We start from the raw sequence: 13,090 nt of genomic DNA, 5'->3' as shown, positions 1-13,090 counted from the left end.
TGGAATCTATCATTATGATCTATCATAATGATCTTCTCTGTCATAATAGTGTTCACTTGTTTATAGATATACAGTATGGATATACATTATGGATGTACAGTATGTACACCAGCTTTCTCAGAAATCGCTTAAAATATAAATAGACAAGAGTTCCTTATAGCTTCTCTTCAGAGGTTTTGAAACTCGGCCCACGTAATCTTTGTATTAACGTACCATGAAATTGGAGTGAGAAACAAAGGCTATGTCTAGAGGGAACACAGAGATTATGCTTTAGTAATACTTCCAACACTAGTATATGGAATAGTGATATTGGAACAGATATTTGACCTTTTTTGCATTATCAACCAATTTATATCAATCAATATTGTTAAAATTGAGTGTTCGGGTAATTTCAGTGCTTTGCTTGTATACCTGGTCTTACCGGATTGGAACTGGGGTCTCTGGTGTGGGAGGCGGGCTCGCTAACACTGGCGCTAAAGACTGCAGCATCTAGCGTCAGTTGCTAATACGCCTCTTGAGGCCAGGGGAGTGAGGTTTACACGCACAGCTTTACTGGCCTACGTTACACCTGCAATTAAATTGTTTGATTGGGTGCCAAAGTTTGAAACTGCTTATGAAAATACTTATTTTTCCATCACAAATTATATTATCAGCATAACAATTTGAGTAAAAAGTTAAATTATAAATATTAACATGGATTTCACATTGTCTCAGTCATGTAAAATTGTTATATAATCACAATATAATAGATTGTATTTTAAAACTGTTGCATGCTACATTGTTTAATAAGACTCCACATGACCACGTTATTTTTGTGACAGAAATAAATGATTAAATCCTTCTTGCTGACATTTGTCTCACTGGAAATGGAAGGTCAAGTCAAGACTATTGCATTGTGGGATAACTGTATACCACAATGCAATACTCTTGACTTTACCCTTTTGCTTTTATGTGCTTTTTGCTTCAGTGACAGCAGCACTCGAGCTGCATGAACTCCACAGGTTTGTGTAAAACCTGATGATCATATTCTCCATCATGATTTGAGAATGATCCAAAGAGCGTCTTCTGCTTCAATGGAAGCAAGAACATCTGACTGTCTGTACAAAGAGTCACATGATCAGTGTCACAAATATGTTTATATTATTAGTGACTTAGAAATAGTGCAGTCTTATGTAGTATTTCTTCATTTTACATTGTAACGTTTATTTTTTTAAATTTTATTTTTCTTTCCATGTTTAAATTGGATTTCGAATCCTAGATGTTCAATTTGTGCATGTTTCCAGTGAGTCGGCTGTTGAACCCTCATATTGTGTGTATTGATCCCCAGACAAAAAGACAGAGGCAAGAAAGGTTCCACCAGAACGGCCCGAATCTCTCCCACACAGAGCTGAGGAAAAAGGTTGGTAGCGTCTTTCAGAATTGTTTTAATTTGCTTTGGTCAACCCTAATTCTGTTATTTAGAACTTTTACTGCGAAACTTGCCTTCCTAAAAGGTTTAGATTGACATAGTGCTTGTGTTTTCAAAGACTTCTTGCTTCTCTGAAGTAAACATAAGTTGGAATAACATTTTCTATCTCTGCTTTGACAATCCCTCTTTTAGTTTCCTGTAAACATCCTTGTAGGACATTGTATACCCTTTAGTAATGATGATGTCAGTAATGATGATGGTTATTACATGTAGGTGAAGAGTCGAAGTTGGGTGAGATTTCAAAGCCGTCCCTCCCAGTTTTCCTCCCAAAGAAGCCTCTTCCTCCGAAGAACAACAACATGTCGAATCGACCGTCATCCCTGCCACCCAAACGCCCAGACAGACCTGAGAGACCAGCTGTACCCAATATACCGTCAGTCTCACACACATGTACAACACATACATGATCACAATCATCATACCATAATGCATCATTAGGGTTGGGATCATTTGATTTTTAACAATTCTGATTCTTATTGATTCCTAATTTTGATTCCAATACATTTGTTCTAAGTGTTATTAAAAAACATTTATTGTAGCTGAATACCATGAACAAAAATCAACAGGATAAATAACACTTACACAAATGAGAAATACCATTGCCTAACTAATATAAATTTCAAGCATTAAAGACAATTAAACGCTCACTAATTTAAAAAAAGAACAAATAAACAAATTAGCAATTGCACAACTGAACAAAGACACAATTGAAATAAACAGTGTTTTAAGATTTTCTGGTATTCAGGTACAAACACCCGAATCAAATGTAAAATAACACTGCACTTTATAAATAAAACCCACATTGCAAATATACTTACAAAAGTTACTCAGTCAAGAACAGCGAGTGAATTTTCTCTTTGTCTTTTGTTGTTTTATTAACGTTATTATAGAGACGGCAGCAGGAATATTAGGCTGCTGTCACTTTAAGAGCTGCACGGATCCAATATACTGATACACCTGCGTTTTCTTTGTCAACTGTTTACGTTTACTTAAGATATAACAGAAAACAGCGTGCGAGTCTTGTGCATGAATGGTTTAAAATCATATTAAGATGCACACAAAGGAATCGATAATTTAATTTTATAACAAGTATCTGATTCCTGCCTTTTAAGTATACAATTCCAGAACTGGAATAGATTTTCGATTTCAAAACCTATGCATTATGATATCTCATCATGTATCAGAGTATCAGATGATATTCTTAATTTTTACACTAAGAACACTATTTATTTGGCACAAAGATGGAACTCAATTAGTGTCACAATTACCGGTAAACATTAACAGATAACATTACACTTTTAACAGACGAATTTACACTAAATAATACAATTTAAAAATACCCTATTTTACTGAGTCTCAAGACTCATTTTATTTTTGAACGGATTCATTTAGCACCATCCAAATTACTTCCATGTAGAGATTTCAATGAATGAGTGAATCATTTAGTTTTTGAATGGATTTTATTTAAAACCATCCAAACTACTTCTGTTCAGTGATTTCAATGAATCAATAACTTATTTCATTGGATTGATTTATAACCATTCAAATGACTTCTGGTAGTGAATCAGTGAGTTATTTTGTTTTTGAATGTATTCATTTAGAAACATCCAAATGAACCAGTTCACTAGAATGAATCAGACTTCCAATGCTACATACTGTATTATAAATCCTATTAATCTCTTATCACATTATTACAACATTTTATTGTCATTTCCAATAACATTTGTGCTATTTTTGTTTTTACTAAAGCTCATTCTGGTTTAATTATCTTTTGTACAGTAGTGACAGTCCGAAGACTGATGGTGTGGCAGCCGATCGAGGCTCTGCAGACAAATCCCTAGATATCGGTGAGTCCCTGTTCAGAGGTCCCATTCAATCCAGAATAACTCATGACTAATAAGACTTATAATAATCCATATCTAATCAGATTAAAACAGCTCTCTGTCCAACTCACTTCATTCATTTCCATTCTGGAGATGATGGTCTGGTGTTTTTTTCCTGTGTTCGTGATGCATATACACGTGATCTATATGTGGTCCCGTGTGTTTATCTTTGTATTCGTGTGACTCTCGGCTGAAGATGTAGAAGACTTCGACTCCGTCGTCTTATCCACAGAGAAGCTGAACCACCCGACCGTATCACGGCCCCGTGTGATGGACCGGCGGCCGCGATCGCAGATCTTCACGTCTGTGAGTCCACAGATTTTATTTGTGCATTTCCATCATTTTGTTATGTGTTTTTGTTATTTTTATTAGTGTATATTTTTTTATATCTATATATACCCAGTGGGTACCGGAAGTCAATTGGCGCTTTTCCACTGCATAGTACGGTACGGTTCGGTACGGCACGGCACGCTTTGGCGCTTTTCCACTGCATGGTACAGTACGGCTCGGTTCGGTACGGCTCACTTATGGCGCATTTCCACTGCATAGTACGGTACGGTACGGCTCGCTTCGGCTCGCTTTAAATGGTACCACCTCTGTTGAGGTTCCAAGCGTACCGTACCGATACTAAACGTGACGTGAAAACACTGCAGATCACTGATTGGTCAGTCACTTCAGCGTCATTGTATTTGCGATACGAGACACTAAACCCGCTAGATTTAAATAGCCAGACAACAGCCAACGCAGTAGCACCTGTTTTTAGAGTATTTACTTGACAAAATAACTTTAAAAAAAATTAAAAAAGAAATGGCTGAATCGTGGTCAGTGGACGAGGTGCAGACGTTCCTTTTGTTGATTGCCGAGGAGCGGAAGTAGCACAGCTCTTAGCCGCACACGGCTACCACCGGACATACAACTTAACGATCAGTCCCACCCACTTTGAAGCGGTACTAACTGCAGTGGAAAAGCAACCGAGCTAAAGCGAACCGAACCGTACCGTACCGAGTTGAGTCGTACCACGCAGTGGAAAAGCAAAGCGAGCCGAACCGCTCCGCGCCGTGTTGAACCGTACCGAACCGAACCGAGCCGTACCATGCAGTGGAAAAGCGCCAAATGTAACATCAGAAGGACAATGTTGTACTGACGTAAAATTTTGGACGAAAATTCAAATTGGGTTGGCGTCAAAATCCAACATTGTTTATTTTGTCAGCCTCCAACACAGGACCACCGTTGACTTTTGGTTGCTTAAAACCATAACTTATAACCAACAAAATATCAAACTGTAATTATGTTATAATTTAACATTGTGTCAACATTAGCATATGACGTTTATCAGACGTTGACTTTTAGTTGCCATACCTCATGACTAAATGTTGGTGTTGGATGTCAATTTGATGTTGGCATTATATGTTTGGAAAACATTTAAATTTTGTTAAGTAATACCACAACTTAAAAACAACAAAATATCAATTCAACTGTTGTCAGTATTCTACAGTAGGCTACATCAAAATGACATTGGCATTAGACATTAAATTTTTTATGGTTTTAGTTTCTGTTAACTATAATAACTCTGCCACACATGCTTGTTTGTTGTTATTTTTAACTAATCAGAGTGTCAAGTCAATTACATTTGGGGGGTTTTCACGCCTATCAGATGCAATCAACTGACAAAGTGTCATAGATTTGTGACTTTTGCAGGTGTTCAGTCAGTGTTAATCCATCAGATATGATTGTGCCATTTGATATGTGTGAACGTCACATGGGTTTACCCCACTCTGCCTGTCTATGGGTTATCTGGTCATGATCACTTAAATATCTCTCTACTTCCTAGTCCTCTCTCTCTAGTCCTGACCTCCTGGACTCCCTATCTCCAGAGGAGGAGAGGAGAGACAAGGAGATGGGAAAGGAAGAGCAGGACTCATTCACTCCCAAAACTCTTGACAACTCCAAGAAGATGCCCAAGGCAGTGCCTGTCATAACAGTAAGCCCCCTCCCCTCCCCTCCCCTCCCAGTCATCCACCCCCTTACACCCACCTCTCCTTTTGCATGCACATCCCTGTCCTACCACAAGGGAGCACCCTTGTCAAGCATTTTTATGTACAGACACAAAAAGTATTACTTTTGGATACTTGAGTCACACTTTTAAATGATTTCTTCAAAGATTCTTACATTTGAAGTGTGTCTTAGAGGTATAGTTCCCCCCAAATTGAAAAATCTGTCATTATTTACTCATTCTCATGATGTTCCAAACTTGTAAGACTTACTTTCTTCTGTGAAAAAAAAAGATAGGAATAGGAGAAAAGAAGGATACTTTGGAAAATGCCTGTTTTTTTGTATTTAGAATGAAAGTCAGTGGGGTCCAATAGAGCGCTGTTGTGATTTTTATTTTATTTTTAAGTTAGCATTACCCTGGTTCGACAAAAAACTAATTATATTTTTTCATTGGCATTTGGATTATTGTAGAAAATAAGATTTGGGACCAACTAAAGTTTATGATTCTTTCACATTTTGTTCATCATGATAATAATCTTCAATCTTTGAAGATCTTAAATGATAATGTAATCTTGGAAGCCTAAACACAAACCAATAAGCTATAAACAAACTACACCCTGGTCACATGACCACCAATCATGGTTTACCTTTTCGGTGTGATGCTGTTTTATGTCCCCAGCAACTTCTGCAGTCCCATTTAGACACTTGCCTTTATCAAGACAAGTCAAAGCTTTTAAAAAAAATCACAATGGGCTGTTATTGATGTATTTTATGTTATAGAATAAAGCATGAAAATATCCTGAGCTTGTGTTCACCGCAGGCCTTTTTTCAAGCATTTAAGCAAAAACCCACTGGATGATGGAGCCGGAAGTGCTTAAATGCTAACTCGCCTCCAAAAATATGTCGATCCTGCAGCACTCCATTTGTTGTTTTGGACCCCATTGACTTTCATTGTATGGATAAAAACAGTTCTTAAAAATATCTTCACAGATGAAAAATAGTCATGCCGGTTTGGAATGACATGAAGGTGAGTAAATAATGATATAATTTTAATCTTGGGGTAAACTATCCTTTCAAGTGTCCAAATACTTTAAGGTGCCACACACACACAAAGAGAGACTGAGGCCCGAAATGGAAGGAGAGTGAATCACAAACGTCCGAGAGTGATTGTTTGATATGCTCTTTTTCTGATATCTCATGGGGGTTTTCCACAGGTTCCTGAGAAATCGTCTTTAGCCCCTAAAACAAGTGCCCCTCCATCCTCTTCTGGGTCCAGTGGGGCTTCTCTCCACCAGGGCGCCGCTGGTCTGCGGCCCCATTCCCCTTCCGTTGATGCGAGAGGGAAGAATGAACAGGGTTCCACGCTGGAGGAGCTCAAAGCACAATTACGAGACCTGAAAGGAACCGTGGAGCTCATGAAGAGCCAGCACAAGTATGAACCAATGGGATGGGGATCAGGGGTGTCCAATCCTGCTCTTGGCGGGCCACTGTCCTGTAGAGTTTAGCCCCAACCCCAATCAAACAAAGTCTGACAAGGCAATCTAGAAACTTCCAGGCGGGCAAGTTGGAGCTAAACGTTGCAGGACAGTGGCCTTCCAGGACCCTGGTTTGACGGAAGACAGATGGAGTGAAGTAGTGAAAGAGGGGAAGGAAGTATAAAGAGAAGGAAATTATTAATCAATGTATGAAAGTATAGAAGGAAATGTTTGAGATGAGATGTGGGATTGATGAGTTGATTGATTGGTGTCTTTTTAGAAGGATGTGAAATGTGTGTAATTCCCAAACTTGTTTTATCAGACAAGAAATCAAGCAGTTGGTGAGTGAACTGGATGAGGAGAAGAGGATTCGTATTTCACTGCAGGTGAGGGGATATTAGATCAGTCACTAACCAGGTGCAACTCGATAAAGCAATATTAACCAGCCTAACATACACTACCTGGCCAAAAAAAAGAAGAAGAAAAGTCTCTGTTTGGGTTTAAATGGATAAATGCTTAAGTCTATGGATCAGTATTGCCGTGATTATTATGTTTCTAGCATGTTAAATGTTTGGCAACAGTTCTTCTAACCCTAATTGAGTATGTAGATTTTCATTTCTTAAACAACCATGTAGGAAGATACATCATGGCCATATTCCAGGATGACAATGTCAAGATTCATCAGGCTCAAATTGTGAAAGAATGGTTGGGAGGGAGCATGAAGAATCATTTTCACACATGAATTGGCATCTCTGATTCATTGAACCTGACCTTAAAATTCATTGAAAGTCTTTTGGGATGTGCTGGAGTAGACTTTACAGAGTGCTTAACATTGTCAATACAAGATCTGTGAAACCGGGGGGTAATATTCTTAAATCTTAATATGTGAACTTAATATGTGAACTGACTCCTCTTTGTTTTATGCTTTGTTTGTAGATGGAAGTGGAGCAGATTAAGAAATCCCTGTCCAAATGAACTCAAGCATGCTGGATGTATCAGATGAAGGATCTGGCTGAGGTTCCACACCATAGCCCGAGTAGATTGTGCCAAAAAAAAGAAGAACAATGTATCAGAACAATTGCATAAAGAAAACAACTGTTTACCCCCCAAATCACTTGTACTCTTTCAGCTTTCGTTGTTTTAAGAAGCTTATTTTGCGTGTTATGCTCAGACTGGGCGCTGACTCACAGACCTGTTGCCCGGGTGTGGCCTTACGGTGGGTCATGTGATTAAAGGGTGCCGGTGACCCACACCTGGAGACGGGTGATAGCGGTTGTCATGGGGATTAGCTGGTCTCCTGCACAACTGTGACACAGTTACCCCATCACCCTCTCTAGTACTGCCTCTGAACGCTAGTCAAAGAACACATCAAATGAAGGAGAAAGCAGTGTTTTTTACTTACTGGTAAATACTCTTCACCTTAAGTTATTTTCTTTTGACTTGGAGGCCTTCTGTTATTTTCTTTATATGCAAAGATGCGTTTGATTTCACACCCCTTGCAGTTTCCACATGCAGCAAACCCACATTGAGGCCTTGTTTATTTGGAGCGTAGTCTTTCCTATTTCCTTTACGTTGGTGATGACAATGAGAAAACTCACATTTTGTTTTCTTGACTCGGTTGTTTTCTTTGAAATCTTCTATATATACTTTTTATATTTTAATGTACTAAATACAATAATGTGTGCAGATTTTATTAAAAAAAAGATACTTCAAAAAAGTGATTTTCTGGTTCTTTGTATATTATATGCGTATGTCCTCTAGGGGGTGCACTAGGGTCAAGTATGTGAATCTTATTGCCTGGATTTATTAAAAATATATTAATCAGAATTTATATTTTAAACAAAATGTAAATTGCTAATCATAATACAGTGACTTGGACATGTTTTAAAGGGGTCATGAACTGAGAATTCAACAATGTGAATGTCTCAGCAGTGCATTATTATTTTGTATTCGGTGCATTTCACTGTGGATTATTTGGTAGTCGCAATTTCGATGCAGGCTTTGCAAACAAGCTTTTACGATATGGATCTGCCAGCAACGCCACAAACATGTAAGTAACCATGTTTATTCTAATGCCTGTGATCAGTGATTTCTGATGTATAATTATTCAAGTTCAGATAGATTATCTTTCTCTCAAAATCGTTCAATACTGTTTATGCATCAGCAAATCAAGGTAGTGACTAAGCGATCAACTTCACGTCGTTTCTCTTAGTAGGATAAAAATATACTTATTTAAACTGTGAATAAATTATATACAGAAAGCGATCAAAGAACGCTCCCTTTTCTAATCTTCCAAGCTGTCAATCATTCAATACAAGTTTATCTGGACACTAGTCTTGCCAAAACTCGCACTGCACAACAAATTACTGTATTTACATCGTGTTATACATTATTATTTGGTGAAAGCATTTGTGAGAGGAATTGCGCAATGATGAGATCACTTCATTCATGCGATCAACATACTGTTTTTCATCTGCTCAATGCTCATCACTGCAATCTTTCATGTGTTGGGAATAAATCTAAATGCTATAATCATTACTTTACACGATTTGTAGATAGCTGTAATAGGAGAGAAAAAAACGTAAAAGATTTCGAGAGAGTTCCACATGTAATGCTAGCTATTTCACATGCAAACATGTTAGCCAATCATCATAGCCGTGGACATTTACACTGAAGTCTCACAGCAGACACGCCCCTTCAACCCAGTTTGAACCATGTTCAAATGAGAGGCTAAAATCAGGCTAGGAAAAATGCCTTTTATTGCTAAATCTTTTATAAAATATTATAAAATAATCCAGTTCATGGCCCCTTTAAATGTAGGGCTTAAACTAATATGTCAAAGTTAGGTTGTCTGACATTTTATTAATATATATTTACTTCAAATATATTTTTGAAGTACAATCTTTGAAGTAGTTTTGTTATATACACTGAACAAAATTATAAACGCAGCACTTTTGTTTTTGCCCCATTTTTCATGAGCTGAACTCAAAGATCTAAGACTTTTTCTATGTAGCACACAAAAGGCCTATTTCTCTCCAATTATTGTTCCCAAATCTGTCTAAATCTGTGTTAGTGAGCACTTCTCCTTTGCCGAGATAATCCATCCACCTCACCAGTGTGGCATATCAAGATGCTGATTAGGCGTCTCCAAAAGCGTTTCAGAGAATTTGGCAGTACATCCAACCGGCCTCACAACCGCAGACCAAGTGTAACCACATCCAGCATCTTCACCTCCAAGATCGTCTGAGACCAGCCACCCGAACAGCTGCTGCAACAATCGGTTTGCATTTAAGAATTTCTGCACAAACTGTCAGAAACCGTCTCAGGGAAGCTCAGCATGCTCGTCGTCCTCATCTGGGTCTGGACTTGACTGTAGTTCGCCGTTGTAACCTACTTGAGTGGGCAAATGCTCACATTCGATGGCGTCTGGCACTTTGGAGAGGTGTTCTCTTCACGGATGAATAATCCCACTTTTCACTGTACAGGGCAGATGGCATTCAGCGTGTCGTGTGGGTGAGCGGTTTTCTGATGTCAACGTTGCGGATCGAGTGGCCCATGATGGTGGTGGGGTTATATAATGGGCAGGTGTATGTTATGGACAACGAACACAGGTGCATTTTATTGATGGCATTTTGAACGCAGAGCGATACCGTGACGATACCCTGAGGCACATTGTTGTGCCATTCATTCACGACTATCACCTCATGCTGCAGCATGACAATGCATGTTGCAAAAATCTGTACACAATTCCTGGAAGAAATCCTCCCAGTTCTCGCATGGCCAGCATACTCACCAGACATGTCACCCATTGAGCATGTTTGGAATGCTCTGGATCGGCATATACGACAGGTCCTGCCAATATCCAGCAACTTCGCACAGCCATTGACGAGGAGTGGACCAAAATTCCACAAGCCACAATCAACAACCTGATCAACTCTATGCGAAGATGTTGCACTGCGTGAGGCAAATGATGGACACACCAGATACTGACTGGTTTTTGGTCAGTATCCCCCGGACCCCCCCCCACATTTTAGAGTGGCCTTTTATTGTGGCCAGCCTAAGGCACACCTTTGCAATAATCATGCTGTCTAATCAGCATATTGATATGCCACACCTGTGAGGTGGATGGATTATCTCGGCAAAGGAGAAGTGCTCACTAACACAGATTTAGACAGATTTGTAGAGAAATAGGCTTTTTGTGTAGAAAAAGTCTTAGATCTTTGAGTTCAGCACATTAAAAATGGGGGCAAAAACAAAAGTGTTGCGTTTATAATTAGATAAAGATAGGGGTTACTGTTATGTATCATTTCAAAGGTCATGTATGTGAGATGTTTTATGAGATGGTCATTTTGAGTTCAGCTCCTAAGGGTAAGATCACACACATCAAGCGGCTCAGATAGAAACAAACACTCAGACGGCCCTCAGAAGCGCTCACCGTCTGCAGCTATATGGACCCCTCTCTCAAACACATTTAAGACATTCACTGATATCATTCCATAGGCATCCACTGCTCTTTATGGTATTTGATCTGGTAATTGAGGATCAGGTCTCCTGGTTGCTGGCCACTGAGGCCTGCAGATAACTGTGTCTCTAAGGACGGCCACATCACTAATGATCCACAAAACCAGGAGATGCGAGTACACCTCAGAAATGTTTTAGAATCCAGTATGTAAATTATGTTGTTTGGGTCAATCATTTGAAAAAAATATATAGCCTATATTACATTTGATAATGCATTACATTTCTTTAATACTTCTTATTTATTTGATAATGCAGATGTTTAAAATATTAAATATCAGTGCATTTGCAGGTGGAATAATAGAAAACATGGAGATTTTATTCATAAACAAAACATACATCATTATGAACCCTCTCATCACACCTTTTGTCTAGAAGAGTAAAGTTTGTATGAATGAGGAACTACTAGTAGTTCGGCATTTCGCCACAACCACCAGTTTTTCCAAGTAATTTCTGTCAATGAGGCCAGTATGTTGACAGCATTTCTGAAGAAACAATCCTGTGTTGTAATTAAAATCGAATTACATTTTTTTAAAATTTGTGTGCGTAAAAGGATGTGTTAATCATGTGTCCCTTCTGCATGATATCATATGTATTGTCTATTTGTCTGTAAACAAAGAGTTATTCTTTAAATGGCATCCTCTTAAAGAACAAAAGAGACATTTATATAAATATGTTATTAGTAGTATAGTTATATTAATATAACAATAATCACAATTATTATTGTTGTTGTTATTTATATTTTCTATTGTTTTTTAAAAAAAACTGAACCGCTCTAGACCCTCATGAGGGCAAGATTTACAATTTGACCACTAACTTATATATTTAGTGGCAAAGTTAGTAGTAAAATGTCCCAACTTGTAAAAAAAAAAAAAATCATAATAATTCAATTAATTAAATATTTTGTATGTTTGACTATAAAACGTTCACTCACTCATATATATACAGTACCATCTATTTCATTTGTTTACAGACAAGATAGACATACAGATATGACAATACAAATGAATGCTTATTTGAAAATAAAAGGAAGTTACTGTTGGAGTTTAGCTGGGTATGCTGTTCAATAGGTCTATTTAAAAAAATGAATTATGTTTAAAAATATTATAAATAGATGGTGAAATAAACAAAAACATCTCAATATATATTGTGTGAAAATAATTTAGGCTACATCAATTACACCTACAGTACTGCTGTCATCACGGTTATGACGTCACGTCGCCGTTTTGCGCCTAGTGAACTTTAAAAACGTGGCTATTTGTTTACCAAGAAGGCATCCGTCCGTGTCACTGAAGAGTGAGATAAAATGTGAAAGGTGTGACGTGTAGAGTAAAACCAAGGTAGCCGCCTATCATTTGTGAATATTTACAGAATATTTTCATGGTGCGTCATTTTTTTATTAAAATATGAATTCTGTGGAGGCTAATTATGAGTCATAAAATGCTAGCTATAAAATACCGAAACAAGCAGTTTCGCTTTATTACCAAAAATGTGTAAAATGCAATTTCCACGTCATCATTTCTACACTTCAAACGTGATGGAAATGACATAATTACAGAGCCAAAAGTCTGTTGAATGTAGCCTACACTGTTGGTGAGCGTGGGAAAAGTTTCAATGAAGCCTTGCAATTTATTGGAAGTGTTTACTTCCAGTTTCTCGATTCTGAAATGAAATGAAACCAACAGAAAGTAAACCAGTTTGGCGAGCTGGTGGTGGTGCTCTGTTTGCCATGCGCGTATCAACACGGGCAAGTT

The 13,090-nt window shown here is 38.0% G+C and overlaps 1 protein-coding gene across 7 annotated transcripts in view; it reads left to right on the top strand.

Annotated features, from left to right (window-relative positions):
- The window catches only part of sh3kbp1 (SH3-domain kinase binding protein 1), a 44,517-nt gene extending 36,457 nt beyond the window's left edge, over nt 1-8,060 (top strand). For 4 of the 7 annotated variants that reach the window (XM_079601164.1, XM_079601162.1, XM_079601165.1 and 1 more), the window contains 8 exons: nt 1,328-1,399; nt 1,682-1,841; nt 3,248-3,315; nt 3,548-3,657; nt 5,183-5,332; nt 6,558-6,775; nt 7,141-7,204; nt 7,755-8,060. In XM_079601164.1, the coding sequence (XP_079457290.1) occupies nt 1,328-1,399; nt 1,682-1,841; nt 3,248-3,315; nt 3,548-3,657; nt 5,183-5,332; nt 6,558-6,775; nt 7,141-7,204; nt 7,755-7,793 (881 nt within the window). In that variant the 3' untranslated portion in view covers nt 7,794-8,060. The remainder of the gene's footprint in view (nt 1-1,327; nt 1,400-1,681; nt 1,842-3,247; nt 3,316-3,547; nt 3,658-5,182; nt 5,333-6,557; nt 6,776-7,140; nt 7,205-7,754) is intronic. The other 3 variants (XM_079601163.1, XM_079601168.1, XM_079601166.1) reach the window with 1 other exon arrangement.
- The last annotated feature ends 5,030 nt before the right edge of the window (nt 8,061-13,090 follow it).

This window comes from Phoxinus phoxinus, assembly GCF_949152265.1.
Source record: "Phoxinus phoxinus genome assembly, chromosome: 24".
Lineage (NCBI taxonomy): Eukaryota > Metazoa > Chordata > Actinopteri > Cypriniformes > Leuciscidae > Phoxinus > Phoxinus phoxinus.
This window is presented reverse-complemented; position numbering and strand designations above follow the sequence as displayed.